General features: G+C 41.8%; 1 protein-coding gene across 2 annotated transcripts in view; it reads left to right on the top strand.

Moving 5' to 3' along the window:
- Positions 1 to 17415, top strand: part of ngfrb (nerve growth factor receptor b) — a 70289-nt gene extending 52874 nt beyond the window's left edge. For both annotated transcript variants that reach the window (XM_045218348.1, XM_045218314.1), the window contains 3 exons: positions 7441 to 7687; positions 10454 to 10620; positions 13130 to 17415. In XM_045218348.1, the coding sequence (XP_045074283.1) occupies positions 7441 to 7687; positions 10454 to 10620; positions 13130 to 13473 (758 nt within the window). In that variant the 3' untranslated portion in view covers positions 13474 to 17415. The remainder of the gene's footprint in view (positions 1 to 7440; positions 7688 to 10453; positions 10621 to 13129) is intronic.
- The last annotated feature ends 304 nt before the right edge of the window (positions 17416 to 17719 follow it).

The following is a 17719-nucleotide window of genomic DNA, read 5'->3' as shown; positions in this document are numbered from 1 at the left end:
GAGACGCGTTCTGTCTCCTAGAGATGAACGTACTTTGGTGCGAAAAGTGCAAATCAATCCCAGAACAACAGCAAAGGACCTTGTGAAGATGCTGGAGGAAACCGGTACAAAAGTATCTATATCCACAGTAAAACAAGTCCTATATCGACATAACCTGAAAGGCCGCTCAGCAAGGAAGAAGCCACTGCTCCAAAACCACCATAAAAAAGCCAGACTACGGTTTGCAACTGCACTGAGACTGGTGCACTTCACAAAATAGATGGCATCATGAGGAAGGAAAATGATGTGGATATATTGAAGCGACATCTCAAGACATCAGTCAGGAAGTTAAAGCTTGGTCGCAAATGGGTCTTCCAAATGGACAATGACCCCAAGCATACTTCCAAAGCAGTGGCGGCTCCTGAAAAAATTCTCAGGAGGGGCAATTTTTCTGATGATTTAGGTGACCTACACACATTTTAAAAAAGATATGTCCAGCAACAACATGAAGACAGGGGCAGCATATAAGTCAATACCAGAAGCATTTATTGACTGATCTGGGGAGATGGATTCCAGTTTCTGTGACAGATTATAAATAATCTCTGATGCCTTTGTTATATTAGCTTTTGGTTGAATGTACTGTCGTAGTAAATATATAATGTTATAGCTTGGTCTGACTAAAATCTTGTGCATGACCCATTTTGTGTTGGGCCTTTGTATTCAATACAATGAACAAGAGTCCTATCTTGTCAGCCTTGTCAGCAGGTGGCTAAGGATAACACCCACGCCATAGGTCTCTCAGTTCTTCCAACTCACGAGTTCTTGCCCTGAGGACACACACACACACACCCACACACACACACGCACACACACACACACACATCATCACTGATAAACACACACACACACACACACACATCATCACTGATAACAAACACACACACACACACACACACACACACACACACTGATAACAAACACACACACACACACACAAATCCTCTTCTCTTAGGCTGAACATCTGAAGACAGAGAACCCGACTCAGAGCCAATGCAACAGTGACACTAGCCTGGAGGTGACCTCGCCCAACTCATCAGGACCAATCAGAAGATCAGAACTACTAGATTCAACCTACTTCATTTTATTGTATAAAATGTCAGCACACAATGTTTAGGGGCTCTTCTGATAAACTCCCTACGAGTTTGTCGAACGGGTCCGTGCACGCGATTCCAGATATCTTTACCTCTGAATAAACTGCCTTATATTATACAATTATCCACCTTGTCCAAAAGTCTCTACTTGGTCTCCGTTCTCCAGTAAACTTGTTTTATCAACAATAGTAAGGTTCAATGACACAGAAAGCAGTTCAATGTCGGGGTACAGAGTCGCTCTCTTACCAGGATCGCGGTCCGCTCTGACCAGGGTGAAGCCCAGCCGGCTCCACCTCTCTGTCCGGGACTCTGTCATCCAGCCAAGTCTCCCAGCTGTATTGGGATTCCGCTGCCAGCAGCGTTTTCATTATTTAGTCCGTTCGTAGCGGGTATGTACACGATCAACAAGATCAGTCCAAAACCGAAGATCAGTCCAAAGCAGAATGTTTGCAGAATGTTTGTAAACTAAGTCTACAAATTAAAAACATAAAATAACGCCACACTGCAGGTCGCAACATAGACGCTGCTAGCCGCCATTGTCTTAGTTACGTTCAACGTTACGTCACGTATGACGAAAGCGCGTAAGTGCATGCCCACAGACACCCATAGAGAATGTATTGAAAGCTTTGAAATGTGAAAAAATAGATTTTACATGACAGGCTATGAGAGACTTCTGGGCGATTTTCAACCTGACTGAAATCGCCCCAAAAACGGGCGGGGCCATTTGAAGCACGACTTTAGCCTGATTTGACATTTAGTGGCTGGCAGATCAGACGTGAACACTGATAACTGCTGTTGCCGTGATATAATTGATTAGAAAAAAAATCCCTTCCTTTTCCCGTTTGGCAGTGCGTCCGCCCATATCGCCCTATTGAACAAGCCGTCCCTGTTCCAAAGTCAAGGTATTGGAGTGGCCATCACAAAGCCCTGACCTCAATCCTATAGAACATTTGTGGGCAGAACTGAAAAAGCGTGTGCGAGCAAGGAGGCCTACAAACCTGACTCAGTTACACCAGCTCTGTCAGGAGGAATGGGCCAAAATTCACCCAACTTATTGTGGGAAGCTTGTGGAAGGCTACCCAAAACGTTTGACCCAAGTTAAACAAATTTAAATGCAATGCTACCAAATACTAATTGAGTGTATGTAAACTTCTGACCCACTGGGAAAAGTTAGCTTATTTGTACATTTTGAAATTATATGTTGATTAATTCAATGTGGATTCATTGACATGAAGTAATTAAGCTTATTTTAATTGTTAACTTAAAACTATTATTCAAGATTAACTAGTGTGTATGTTCACAGATCACAATTCTGCAATAAAAAGGGGTCAAGGTGATCTGTCTCTAATTTGTCTGTGTTTCTGTGATGATTTCTCATATGAACATTACCTTTTTGTCCAGTTATGAGCTTTCCAATCTTTTTTATTTGATTGTCACTCTGTCTCAGGATATCAGCCACGTGAGCTTATCATAATGGCATGCATCACCAATGCAGCCATATGCCTTCAGTATGATGGCATTACTGGCCTAATTGGCATGTGCAATGCACCCCTTGTCATTGTACATCTGAAGCAAAGAATAACTAAACTCACAGATTGTTTGCATATTGTTGATCTAACTAAATATTCTCAATTTAGAATGATACCAGTAGATTAGAGGCTAACCAAAAGCCACATTTTCTACATGATTTTTCTGACATAATCAAATTGTTTAGTGCAAATCCAACCTTTGTATTCTGGGTACAGAACTGTATGTGAAAATAAGGAGCTGACCATTTATAGGGTAATTATAAAATGTAAAAAAGGAAAATAGTGGGAGCGTGGAGAGTGTTGTAATTCTACCTCGTTTATTTGCTGAGAATGATTTTAGAATACAGAGACAAAATCAGAAGGTCAATTGCATGGAGGAGGATTGCAGAGATTGTTGGTGTTGATGGTGGGTGAATAGAGATTTGCTCACAATTTACTTTACCCAAAGTACCCATTCATGTGTATTTTACATGTAGGCCTATGTACTGTATTTTATAGGAAGTGAGCTCTAATAATTAATGTCATGACACAGGTATAAGAGCCATAAGATATAATATATGAGAATCATAATGTTAAAATACCATAATCCAATTGGTAGCATATTGCATGGGAAATTCATGCTTAGTGCTTTATTTACAATGTTATAACTTGTGTTACTGTTCATTTCTATACTTTGGTGGGCAAATTTCACAATTTAATTTAGTTAACACATTCAGAAATGGTGGCTTTGATCACAGTTTTGAAGTTTAGGCCTAGGTTGATTGTGGTTCATAACTAGCTAGCAGCACAAGCAAACATTGTTGTTCAAACTTCTCTTCACCCACCATCAACACCAACAATCTCTACAATCCTCCTCCATGACATTGACCTTTTGATTTTGTCTCTGTATTCTAGCAAAGAAACATCATATATAATTGAAAAACAGACACAGCGAAGATTAGCTTTCTTTTTTTATTTTGCTTGCCCGGAGCAAATAACTGGCAGAACTACTGTATGTGTCACGACTTCCGCCGAGGCTGCCTCCCTTCCTTGTTCGGTCAGGCTTCGGCGTTCGTCGTCACCGGCTTACTAGCTACTGCCGCTCCATATATCATCATTCCATTTGTCTTGTCTTGCCATTTACACACACCTGGTTCATATCCCCTCATTAGTCTGTGTATAAGTGTTCCCTCTGCCCCCTTGTCCTTATGGGTGATTGTTTTGTGTGAGTTGAGTGTAACTCGGTGGAGCTACTCGTACCTTGTATTGCCGGGGTAGATTATTCCCCTGTGCCTGTATTTTGTTGGAGCTACTCGTACCTTGTATTGCCGGGGTAGATTATTCCCCTGTGCCTGTATTTTGTTGGAGCTACTCGTACCTTGTATTGCCGGGGTAGATTATTCCCCTGTGCCTGTATTTTGTTGGAGCTACTCGTACCTTGTATTGCCGGGGTAGATTGTTCCCCTGTGCCTGTATTTTGTTGTTGCTATCCAGCGCAACTGTGTACGACGGAATAAACTCTGTATTCTGTGATTTACCCTCCTGCGCCTGACTCCTTCTAATCACACACATCACAGTATGTTTTATGAACTGAAGATTTTCAAGCAAACATGTGCTCCTCACCTGATTGGTTAACAGCAGTGGTGGCCGTGTAAAATTTGCATAAAGTAGAGCAGAGCTTAACTTTAGGGTTCTCTCTGCTCACCTTCACACAATCCCCTCACATTTCTCTGCGTGCCCTCATTGAAAATAAATGGGGGCGGAACTTCTCCTGCCATACTGTATGTACTGAGTGATACAGTCATAGGGCTCAATCCTAACTTGAGATCACACACACAAGCTCTTATAAGTACAAACCAAGGGCCATTTCCCCTGCTCTATGGATACTGTGTGAGCTGAACTCAGCAGAATGTTGTAGGAGAGGAGGAGGATAAGGTGACTCCCAGTGTGGCCATTCATTGCATTGTGAGCAGCACTCAGTCACGCTAGTAAAGGGCACTTTAGAGTGTACAGCTTCATCTCTCCATCATACAGAGATAAAGCGAGAAATAGAGAGAGAGATGCAGAAACAGACAGACAGCGAGAGAGAGACAAAATACAGTGTAAGAGAGAGAGAGCCAGAGAGATTGTGTGTGTGAGTGAGAGAGGGAGAGACTGTGAGGTCCAAGTGAGTTGGGGATGGAGACAAAGGAAAGTGCATATGGCTTGATAGAGAGGGAGATAAGGAATGGACAATGGGGCAAATAAGAGAGATGGCATATTCTGATAGAAAGAGAAAGAGAGGGAGTGACGGAGAGAAAGAGAGGGAACATTTGTTCCCGACAAAGGGGATCTCTGTCAGTGTAGGGTGTCTGGTGTCCTTTCTTGTTGGGGGGTGTAATGAAGGGATGAAGTCACGATGATGAGAGAGGAGGACATTTCATGAAGTAGTAGTAGAGGTAGGCGGAAGGTAGCCTAGTGGTTAAAAGTGTTGGGCCAAAAACCGAAAGGTCTCTGGTTCAAATCCCCAAGCCAACTAGGTGAAAAATCTGTTGATGTGTCCTTGAGTAACACTTAACTCTAATTTCTCCTGTAAGTCGCTCTGGATAAGAGCGTCTGCTAATTGACTAAAATGTAGAGGGTGGGGGGAAATAACAATTATCAAAAGGAGTGAAAGAAGTAAGCAGTCAATCAGCTTAGTTCCCTTTAATGACAGTAAATTCGTTTACAAATCCAATCAAAACGTTTGCGGTATTTCCTGTGTTGCGTATTAGTGTCAACCTATCATTGTACTTGAAATGTAAATTTTTCTGTGTACTGGTTGTAGGTTGCTAGCAATTGATTTTGAAAGAATAACTAGAAATAGAGAGAAAGAAGAGCTGGCGTCAGCCACCTGTGTCCAAGCTGTGTTCTGCTGAGTAGGCTGGACCCACGGAGAGGCCACTTGACTGGAGCACAAGGCTCATTGAACACGGCAGGTGGACCATTCACTGACCTGGCAGTCACATGAGGCCACAGTCACACCACCTACCAGTCAGAGAAACGTGCATCAGCCAGACAAAACCGTTAAAACACCTGCAATCTACCAGTAAACTAGAGGCCAGACAAAACAATCAGATTAACTGGCTGTTAACAACACCTGCAATCAAACATGCATCACTAGAGCTGATCTGCAGTCAGACAGAAAATGAAGTTTGAACAGACTAGGCCCCAAGTAAATCAGTAGGCTAGCTAGTCAGTCATACAGTCACACAAGCCTGTAAATTGCATTACAAAATAAAAAAAAGGATCCGTTTTTTTGTATTCATGGTCAGAGCTGCTATGAAGTTATGACTAGGACCCTAATAACATGAGATATGAAATATGGGAAACCAGTCAAAGATGTAAAAAAAAGTATGTACAAATGTGATGTTCAATGTATTTACAGCAGTTTACAATTGTGTAAAGTTCAAACGTAGCGGTCTCATTAAACAAAAACACAATTATATGTCAAACTAATCGAACACTTCCTGTCATTGACATTGGTCACGCTGAGACAGCATACTAAAAATGAATCCTCTCCTTCCATACTACTGCCCCCTCCCATGACCTGCTCCCCTTGAGTCGCAATCACAACAAGGTCTCACTAATTGTTTCACCACATTAGCTTAAAAACGACTACCATCTCCTTCCCCAATGCAAAGCAACTCTCCTAAGGTATTTAGTGCTGTTGGATGATTTCCTGTTGATGTGAATAACTGTAAGTAAACAACAGACGTAGATAGTTTTCCACATCAGCAGCCAGCGCTGAGGAGTGAACATGTCCGCTAGGCGTTAATGGTGGAGAGAGAGGGAAAGTGGATGGAAGCACGGCTCTTACTCTGGTAATGACTCCTTGGGGGTATGGGAAATGACCAAGTGATGTGGGATGGATAGGAGGAGGAAGTGAAGTATGTGTGTGTGTGTGTGTGTGTGTGTGTAGGGAGATATTCTCTCATTAAGGAGACCCACCTTCTCCTTGGGTTTCAAGCTACTCCTCAAAATGGAGTCAATGACTGACAGTTACAGGACGAGAGACGAAGCATGGTGTGTGTGTAGGTGGGTGGGTGGTGCATGAGGTTGAGATTGAGGGGGGATGTTCTACACTGCCAGGCCCAGGGCTACTTGTGCCGTATTCAACTCCTATAGGCTCACTCCTCCTGTTTCCATCCTTGGGGCCTATATCCAACCCAAATCTTAGATCCCTAAGACCTCCTTATGGGCAGGGTATCAGGACCCACAATATGTTCCTCCATCTGCCACCACCTGTGACAGAGGGAACAGTCTCCATATTGAGGCTCCAGGCTGGGCTTGTAGAGGTGGGGGGTGACCTCCTTATCAGGCCTCTCCCTGGATATCTACGGGTGTTTGTATGAAACTCAAACTGATAGCTATACTTCAAATATGGAGATAGATACAGAGGGCTGAATCCTGTTCTCAATGCACTATCTGCCTGAAAGTTCAAGTGGCACATGTGTATTTCAAGACAGGATTCGGACAAAACTGCAGGAGATGTTGATTGTATGGTGGTTAAGATAGTGTGGGAAAGGACTTAATATTTGATATTGTACAAAGTAGGGAGTCTAGCAGTAAGTCATCAAACAATACATGTTAACCGATACAATATTCCATAACGGATTTGTATGCCTCTATCCTCTATCTAGTATCACATCAGATATATTCGCGGTTCACAAATCTTTACTGTATATTTACTGTACATAAATACACAACAGTCAATTACATTCCCTCCATTCCTCGCCCACTTTTTATACTCACCAACATCTTCTTATTTTCTTCTCCTGCAGATCTGAACACGCCGCTCTTCTCCTCCGTCTCTCCCTCTCCCTTTGGGGGCTCGTCCCTGCCCTCGTTCACAGACGATGACAACCTTTTCCCCTACGGCCCCACGGAGACCGCCACCACCACCACCACCACCACCACCAGTACAATCAAGTTCATAGGTCACGGGCTGAATGAGAACCTCATCCCCATTTACTGCTCTATCCTGGCGGCCGTGGTGGTGGGCCTTGTGGCCTTCATCATCTTTAAGAGGTGAGGAAGAGGAGCAGATGGGATGGGACCTCAATGAGGAATGGTGTTGTATTGTAATATTTAAGATGTTTAAAATAGATAATGTCATTGGTTGGTTAGCTGGTTATTTAGCAACACTCAGAAACGTCAACAACCTAGATAAGCTAAAGCGTCTCTTTAAGGCTTTGCTTTGGTATTTGCTCTAGGAATTTAAGGGAAATGTGACCACTTAACCACTATGACTAAAGGTAATTATGTGTAAATTGAATTGACCCTGGACCGCATCAGTATGGTCATTTACGATTATAAGAAAATTACATTAGTTAACAAGTTAACAAGTGAACGATGAACCAATGTTCGAGACATGAGATTTTCAAGACATTCAAAGTAGTCATAAGAGTCAATAAATCTGATCTTAAAATAAAGTTAATTTATTTCATGAAGTCATCTGCCACTTTTCTGGGTGAGGGCACAAGCCCCTGCCATTCAGCCTGGGGATCCCCAACGTCTGTTCAGCGAAACGGCCTATTTTGTGCTACATTTGAGTTGTTATTCTTTTAAACCTTTTACACCCACTTCCCCCTGCATAATATTGAATGCTTATTTTTCCAACTCTACACTCTCTACACGGCACTGCTAGCTTTGAGGTGATGACCTAATGCGCTTTCAGCTCAAAAAACGGGCTTCAAAACAAACATACCAGAACACGGTTGGGCGAGCATCGATGCCGGCGGCAGTCTGCACAGGGGGCAGAAGGGGGGCTATGAAATATTCAGATACCACATCAAAGGGTGTCACTTTGACCCACTTCCGCCCCATGAGCATGAAAAGCAGACTATGGACATATATAGACAGGGCGCACAATAGGTCAGTTACTATTGACTTATCTGTGAAATGGACATTTCTTGCATTGTTTTTTAAATGTGTAACCTTTATTTATCAAGATTAGTCTCAATAGCTAGGTTTCCATCCAATTTACAACATATTTTAATGTGAATATTATATAACTTGCCCAATCTGGTTTTCGCACATGCTCTCTAAACAACAGTTCGCTGATAAAGTGGACAGGTTAAGTTATATGATGAGAGGGATAACAGCAAGAGCATTTTTTATTTGTTAATTGGCAGCTAAGCACCGATCGTCATGTCACTATACAAATTAAGACCCTCAATATTTACGGGAAAGGAGTATCAAGCTCATCCCCATGCACTTTCACCACCCTGTGAAGTTCATTATAACTTATTTAATCTATAGCCATCTCTTAAAGGTGATGGGCTCCCGAGTGGTGCAGAAGTCTAAGGCACTGCATCTCAGTGCTAGAGGTGTCACTACAGACCCTGGTTCGATTCCAGGCTGTATCACTATCCGGCTGTGATTGGGAGTCCAAAGGGCGGCGCACAATTGGCCCAGCGTCGTCCGGGTTTGGCCGGTGTAGGCCGTCATTGTAAATAAGAATTTGTTCTTAACTGACTTGCCTGGTTAAATAAAAAATAATGATCTGTACATGTGTTTTCAAGTCATAGTGAGGACCACACAACATAGCATCGCGTGACTGCAAATTTACCTCGACAGGTAAATTGTGGGGGAAACTATTTATTGCGCAATTGTTGACAAGATATCTTATCAACAATTGCGCAATAAATAGTTTCTCCCACAATTAATTTTACCCACACAAAAAGATATCACCATGTCGAACAAAGAAATTGTTATAAAATTGTACCGACACTTCCTCTTTCCATTACAGCTGTTGTGATTTTTTTATTTATACGGTATGACTTTACTCACATAAAACTGTGGATCAAAATGTGGTTATTGAGATGAAGTCTTGTTGGCAAGAGAGACCTGGTTAAAAGAGCAGACAGAAATTATGTTCGAATGGGGGTCTCAAGGGCCAGCAACTAAAGGGTCAAAAGTTCAAAAGTGTTTTTTTGTTTTGATCCACTTCAAAGCTTGATGAGTCTAGGATGATTTTTTCTTCTTCTTTCAAATGTGTTTCCTTTACTCATCCAAGTCATTGACAGGTGTTGACTGTTCAGAACAACAGGATACACATTGGTATGGAAGATGATAGGGTGCTAAGGGAGCATGTGGGAATGGCAGTGGACTGTGTAGAATATGAAGTGACTATTGAGAGTTAGTACCAGCAAGAGAAAATTGGGGTGGGGTTCTATCCTCTGCCAAAGGATTTGACATTCTACTTGTTCATTTATTTTGTTAATTGATAGTGACGGGGATGGGGTGAGCGTGTCTTCAGGTGGGCACTAATGGTGGGTGGGATTATCATAATCAATTAGTCATTTAACTCAATAGAGTCGCTCTTGGCTCTCCAAATTTCCTCTGCATGTTTTAAAAGAACCCACTTATTCTATTACTTTTGTAATAAAATGTATTACTATTACTTAGTTGTAAGTCCTGATGTACTAATGAGTATCTTAATAAACTAAACTATACAACACCATACAAGAAAACTGAACACTGGTATTCTTTAATACTACACAAGTAATTTAACAAATATATTTTAACCAACGTTTCAGTCATTAGACCTTGTGAAGCTGCGAGGGTCAGGGCCGGTATTCATGAAGTGCCTCAGAGTAGGAGTGCTGATATGGAATCAGTTTTTCCATTTAGATCATAATGAAGAAGGACAAGGGGGTACCTGATCCTAGATCAGCACTTCTACTTTGAGATGCTTTATGAATACGGGCCCTGACCTTCATCAGCGCCAAGTCCATTTAAGTCATTTATTAATACATTTTTATATAATGAGGACTTTTTATCTATGTCCAGGTGGAACAGCTGTAAGCAGAACAAGCAGGGTGCCAACAACTGCACAGCTAATCAGAACCAGACCCCATCGCCGGAAGGGGAGAAGCTGCACAGTGACAGTGGCATATCGGTGGACAGCCAAAGCCTACAGGAGCAGCAAGGCCAGGGGCAGACTCAGGCACAGACAGGTAGGCCTACACAGAGATACCCTCACACACATGTGAGCACAGATGCATGAGCGCGCACACACACACCACTCACACACACACACACATAGGCGGCGCTTCCAATAGGATAAGCTAAGCTTCCTCTGAAGTAAATTGAATTAAACTTGCCAAAAGTATATAATTACTACTGTCTATACAAAAATAAACTCCTTCAAAACACTACACCAGAGAGTACCATTTAGCCACAGAGGGTCATTAGCTTTCTTTTATTTTTTTTTGCGTGGATTGTTTTCAATCACAAGGCCAGGGTATAACCTACAGTCGGGAAGCGTGCAATTTGGGCAGCGTGCACAACATATCAAATAGCTGATTGTTGATTTGCGGCTGTCAGTGAAAAGCATCTAAAATAGGCCTAGGCATATCTCAATATTTTTTTATACAATCGGTGGCAAAGAAGAGACAAAGAAAAAACTCTAACCTGTCTTTAGTTGGGCTATCAAAATTCTCAACTCCCAATAGGCTATTGAGCGAACAGTAGCCTATCTTTTTGGCACCTAGCCCAAAGGCGGGCAGATGCCGATATTGAGTCATTTCATTTTACTGTCCAAAGGGAATATATGCAGCCACTACACACTCGTGTCCCCCGTGGACCAGTTCGTACATAAAACATTCTCCATTCAAGGCTGCAAAGGTGCCAATTTCCTCCTTAACTCTATTTATTCTCGAGAAGGCAGATTTTTTATATTTTTTTCACCGCCATGCTAGAGTAGCTAATGCTAGTCCCGGATGTTGCGTATGGCGTTCAGCCAATCACGTTCAGCCAATCAGTCTTTTATTTTGAAACTATTAGACCAGGGGTGACAAAACTGTCTGTTTGACGACTTTGCAAACTGAATGGGGAATGTTTTATTTACAAACCGGTCCACGGGGATACGATTGTATAGCCGGCTGCATACATTCCCTTTGGACGGTAAGATGAAACGACTCTATTGGCACTATAGAGGAGAGCATCGGCCATATCATTGGGTGAGTCCGTGCTCCTGGAAAGTTTTTTTAGGATAACAATTTCCTCCTCCAGGCTAGATGGACGTCATAGCCTACAATATGTGTCTCCCCTTTTCATAAGCCTTGATTAGATGGTTGTATTCAAGACAAGGTTGTTTTTATTTAACTCAGTTTGTCAGCATATGCACACACACACATACTTTAACACACACACAGACCTATATGTACAGACAAGTCAACCCAGGGACAGACAGCTACAGAGGGGAACTTTACTACAGGTCTGTGCACCCGACACATAATGTACTGTAACACAAAATATAGACTAATGTAAAGTTACACAAAACATAGATTAATGTACAACATCCAAAATAGCACACCCAGACAAGTGACCCTTTGCTCCCCAAAAACATATAATAAAAAGGTCCTTTCATGAATTCACATTTAGATCAGCATTCAGGTCAATTATACCATGTGCCACACAACAAAGCAACTCCATAGAGGTACCATGTATTGGATGACTGCTTGCACTATGAGGGCAGTTTTCGAAATAGAGCAAAGTACATAATTAAGTTATTTAGGTTGAACCGTGATACCACTCAACAGAACACCACCACAAATAGGTTTGATGGACAGTAAGCTGGCACGGAAGAGCTTTTCTAGATGCCATGTTTGTTAACACCCTGAGGGCCTTCACTCAGCAAGACAAAGAATTTCCCTTGGGGAGAGTGGCGTTTGGTGGCCTCGTAAACTCAACTTTGAACAAAACCTCTCAAACCTACTGTAGCAAATCAACAACAATAATAACACATCTCTGACAGGGGCCACAGTTAGTTCACCAGCTGCATGCGCTCCTGGCGGTTTGGAGTCAAGCCCTGAAGAACCAGTTTGGAAGAATTTAGACCTTTCGAAACACACACTTGGCTGAGGCTAGACCTAATGGCTGGTTTGACTGTGGAGTCGCGTGATTCTCTTGTCGCTACAGGTTCCTTAGAAAACCTTCAGAGAACTAGAACTAGTTCCAAAGAACTATAAGCAACTTTAGCAGAGGAAATGTTCAGTCAGGATAGAATAATAATAATATGCCATTTAGCAGACGCTTTTATCCAAAGCGACTTACAGTCATGTGTGCATACATTTTTGTGTATGGGTGGTCCCGGGGATCGAACCCACTACCTTGGCGTTACAAGCGCCGTGCTCTACCAGCTGAGCTACAGAGGACCACATAGAACACTCCAACTGGCCTGAACAAAGTACTACAATATACTGTAAGTGTAGACAATCAATATTATTGGCTGATGTGCATTTCTGTTTAGTGATTCCATCTGGAAACAAAGTCAAATTGAAAGTCAAAGCTATGAGGTAATGATGCCCCATTTACATTAATGCATGATTGACAAAAAACTCCACACAGATCTCGGGTAAGGATTTGGACCTCACTGTCCAGTATTACTAAACATTACTTCAACAGATATGAATGTAAATATAACCTCAGACTAACGCTCATGTAACGTCTTTCTCCCTGCAGTGGTCACTGTGGATGAGGAGCCTTGTCTGCTCCTTCCCCTCCACACGCGAGAGGAAGTGGAGAAACTCCTCTACAGGGGCGGAGAAGGGGAGGGCTATGACCACACGGAGGACAGAGATTGGTGCAGCCTGGCGGGGCTGCTGGGATACCAGGAAGAGCGCATTGCAACCTTCCGGCAGCAGGAGCATCCCGTCCGCGCACTGCTCTCTGATTGGGCGAGCCAGGATTGCGCCAGCCTGGACACGCTCTGCACGGCACTGTGTAAGATCAACCGCGAAGACATCGCACAGAGCCTTGTGCTCAGCCCCAACACCGTCAAACCCACTGCCACGTCTGCAGTGTGACCATTTAACCATTACCGCCAATGCTACGAAAATCTCACTGCAACATCATAGCCAAATTCACCCCCCGCCACAGTCCATCCATACTGTGACTATTTAACCGACTACACCAACCAGATAAATCCATCTGAGCAATTACACCAATGCCAAACCATTCAGATTGGCAAACCAAAGTCTGATCACCCCACACCTGATGCCAAACCTACTGCTATCAATCCACCAAGACTCACCTCAGACCTAAATCGAACATTTCTGCGAGACTTCTGCGGCCTCAGCATCCCTTACCACCTTCATGGTCTGCATGGATTTTCTTCATTATGGTCAACTGTGGCCTTGTAACCATACTACTGGGTGTTCAATTGTGTCTTCAGTGTGCCCAAAACAGTCAGGCACCATTTTGCTCTGCTCTCTCACTAACCCTGAACTACTAACCCTGAAGTAGCAAAGGGCTACAAAACTCTGGGGATTGCGCTTGATTGTCTGTGCTTCTCTTTTGACTGAACTAATTATTTTCATACATTCCTCAGTTGCAACACAGAACTCTGGCTTGTGGTACTTTTGATGAACATCACTTAGCATTCAACACGTACAGTAAAGCACTACTATTCCTTAATTTCATTTTTTGTTGTTCTGTACTAACAAAGCCTACCTTATCAACCATACCTATACCTATTGTAACATCTGTACATTTAATTGTTTGTAATTTATTGGCAAAATATTCCATCATTTTTGACCATTTGCTAGTCAATCAATTACTGTCTGTCACTGCTGAATGGTGGCAATTGTCTGCAGAGGTCAAGGACTGGAAAGATATAACGAGCTAGACTAAAAAAGGTTTAGCAAGCACTAAATCCAAACCAATTCTTATGTGAAAAAAGCTAATGCCATATCACACTGCATCATCGCCTCTATTATTTTCAACACCTTGACATGGAGAAGCTCAATTATTTGAGCCGTTTCCTCCATAATATTTTGTATAATTAAATATTAATGAGAAATATCCCTTTTCAAACTAAAGTTATCGTATGAATTATTTTTATTTCTTTAGACCTGACATATGAACAGTTCCCAGTATCAATGTATCTACTGCAACAAAGTCAGAGTAGTGGACTGGCTGGCCTGTGCTGGCTAACATGGTGGTCTGTGGAGCAGGTCACAAAGGAAACCTGACTCCAGCCTCTATCTGGTCCATCTGCATAACACTGGGGCTCTCACACTGGGCCTATACTCTGACCTAGATAGGAAAGGACTAGGAATTCAAAACTCACTCACACATATAGGCCTATCTACACACACAAACATCCACGAATGCACACACACACACACATAAATGTATAACTACACACACAAACATGCACGCGTACACAAACATGCATGCAAGTATCTTTGAACGGGATACACATATTGTAGAGAGAGAACCAACAAAAAAGCCTACTGTTCACTCAAGTGCTGTGTCAATCAAGTGTTGTGTCAATGATAAGGGACAACAGGACCAAGGCCATTGGACATTAACATACACCCTTTCAGGGACCACATGATGTCAAATGCAGGACACCTTATTGGACATGATAGACGTAGGCCAACTTGTTCGGTCAATGAAAAATATTGCAGTCATTTACACCACAACTGTCTTTCAAAACGTCTTGCTTGGAATCTGTATAAATCATCTAATCCTTTCCCGTGAGGTCATCCGCTGCTTTATTAGCAAGAGGAACAGCATGTACAAACTAGCGAGTCATATAACCGATACACATCATATTCAAAATACACGTACAAGTGCTGTACATAAAATAACGTACAATTGAACAACTAGCCATTATTCAGGATAAGATATACAAATAATCCAGGGTTTTCTATTTCTGTTTAGTTTCTCAGGGTATTTTGTGTGGCTTGGTGATTAGCTTGACCTTTGTCTAATGTTGTTTCCTTTTCCTAATCAAAGCTCAGACAACCTGGATTAGTTGTGTATAGGTTGAGGAAGGTTAGAGGCCTTGTTGGGGGGATTCAAGTAGAACTTACTCAGGCAATGATATCAGTGGCATTCCAGGTTGTCTTTTTATGCAGTTGCGCTGCATGGAGGATCAGATCTCACATTGCCTGGAAAAGTGTTTAAATGTCTAAAGTAGCAGGGACCATATTCATATGATATACTGTAGGCGACTGCCAAAAAGACGACCTGGAACGCGACTGAAAATCCTTCAGACAGAAGAATAGGGATGGAAGCAGATCAGAGGAAAAGCAGGGGTGTCTAGTTTCCCCATTGTTCACAACAACGACGTTCAAATGTAAGGCTAGTCATTAGAGATTGGAGACGAGCGAGACGGGAGGAATTCCAACCACTGAGAGTTAAACCTGTTCAAGATGAAAAGAAGCATTCCAATTAGACTTTTTAGTAACAAGTTACTTAAAGCTGACAGGTATAATGCATTAAGATGTGGTTATAATGCAATGTAAAAATTGTTATAGGCATTTACGACCCACTTATAATGTCTTATTGTCATGCCATAGTACATACATATTATAAGCCTCATAAGCCTTATATTAATGTATGACTGTATGTATGTATGAATATGACTGTAAGTCGCTTTGGATAAAAGCGTCTGCTAAATGGCATATTATTATTATTATTAAGACATTATAAAGGCTCATAAGCATAGTATGCTTATAACAAGTAATAAAGCATGATACGTGTTAGCTCAAAGTAAAGTGTTAGCACATCTTTTCGTTAGGACTTAGCTTCAGGCAGTCTAGAATGCAATCAGTGCATTCATAAAGCCTTTCGTAAATGCTTCAAAATGTGTCATAGGCATGCATAACCATTACAGGCAGCTAGGAATTAAGAACTGAGGGGGATGTTCCCTTATTTACTTTGTACTTTGTGGGGTCATATTTTTTTAGCTTATTTGAGGGTTAAAATGCCAATGCATGCTTATAACAAATATAATTGCAGCATAATACAGCCTAAAGTGAAGCGTCTCCCCTTTTAATTCTCATTTGTAACTTGATTTTGTTTTGTTTTGTTTTATTCAATTTCACATTGGGAAACTTTTTTTGGGGAGTGGGGTTGAATGACAGGAGTTCAGAGGAAGTAACAGTGGTCGCTTGCTTTCTGTCCATCATTTAATGCAAAGAGATCTGTTAGGACTGTCTTGTTAAATTACTGGCATAACTGACATACAGGTTTGTTCAAAGAGAGCAAAGACAATATTAATGCTTTGCTCTATTTTAACCAATTTATGTCACAGAATTGATCCACTTCTGGTTTAGCTTGCTAGTGCAAGACTTCGAGTCTAGCCTGAGTCTATAGGTACACGTGCCTATTGTAAGTACTGTACAGAACGTTTTACCAACAGTTTACTGATCTTAGTTCAGTGGCTTAATTATGAATGAAGGTATTCTCACTCAATTTCATGTGTTACTAACAGTAATAAACTGTATTATCTTTTTGTTTCTCTTTTTCTACAAGGTTAGATTGTAGAACACTGTATGTATTCAACATCACAATTGCCTGGGAAATGTTTCAGGTCCCTGATGATGATGTTGTTTTTGTTTTGTATGTATTTTAAGTTGTTCATTTTAAGTTTGTGTTTTTGAGCACTCAAGGCTTATCGTAAAATATCAGGGTCCAACAGGACGTCTGACTCAGATGCAGTCTCTAGAGTCGATTGACAGTGACTCAATCCCACTTTACCTCAATGACCTGCATGGTAAATACCTGCTGGGGCTAAATGTGGTATATCCCTGTATAGTATTATATATATATACTGAGTGACAAAAACATTAGGAACACCTTCCTAATATTGAGTTGCACCCCCTTTTGCCCTCAGAACAGCCACAATGCTGGCTCATGTGACTCCAATGATTCCCAAAGTTGTCAAGTTGGCTGGTTGTCCTTTGGGTGGTGGACCATTCTTGATACACACGGGAAACTGTTGAATGTGAAAAACCCAGCAGCGTTGCAGTTCTTAACACACTCAAACCGGTGCGCCTGGCACCTACTACCAAATCCCGTTCAAAGATACTTAAATATTTTGTCATGTCCATTCACCCTCTGAATGGTGCACATATACAATCCATGTCTCAATTGTCTCAAGGCTTAAAAATCCTTCTTTAACCTGTCTCCTCCCCTTCATCTACACTGATTGAAGTGGATTTAACAAGTGATTCACCTGGTCAGTCTATGTCATGGAAAGAGCAGGTATTCTTAATGTTTTGTATTCTCAGTGTGTGTACTGAATGTGTACAAGTA

Source organism: Coregonus clupeaformis, chromosome 1 (assembly GCF_020615455.1).
Source record: "Coregonus clupeaformis isolate EN_2021a chromosome 1, ASM2061545v1, whole genome shotgun sequence".
Classification (NCBI taxonomy): domain Eukaryota; kingdom Metazoa; phylum Chordata; class Actinopteri; order Salmoniformes; family Salmonidae; genus Coregonus; species Coregonus clupeaformis.
The sequence above is the reverse complement of the archived record's forward strand: the minus strand, read 5'-3'. Positions and strand labels throughout refer to the sequence as shown.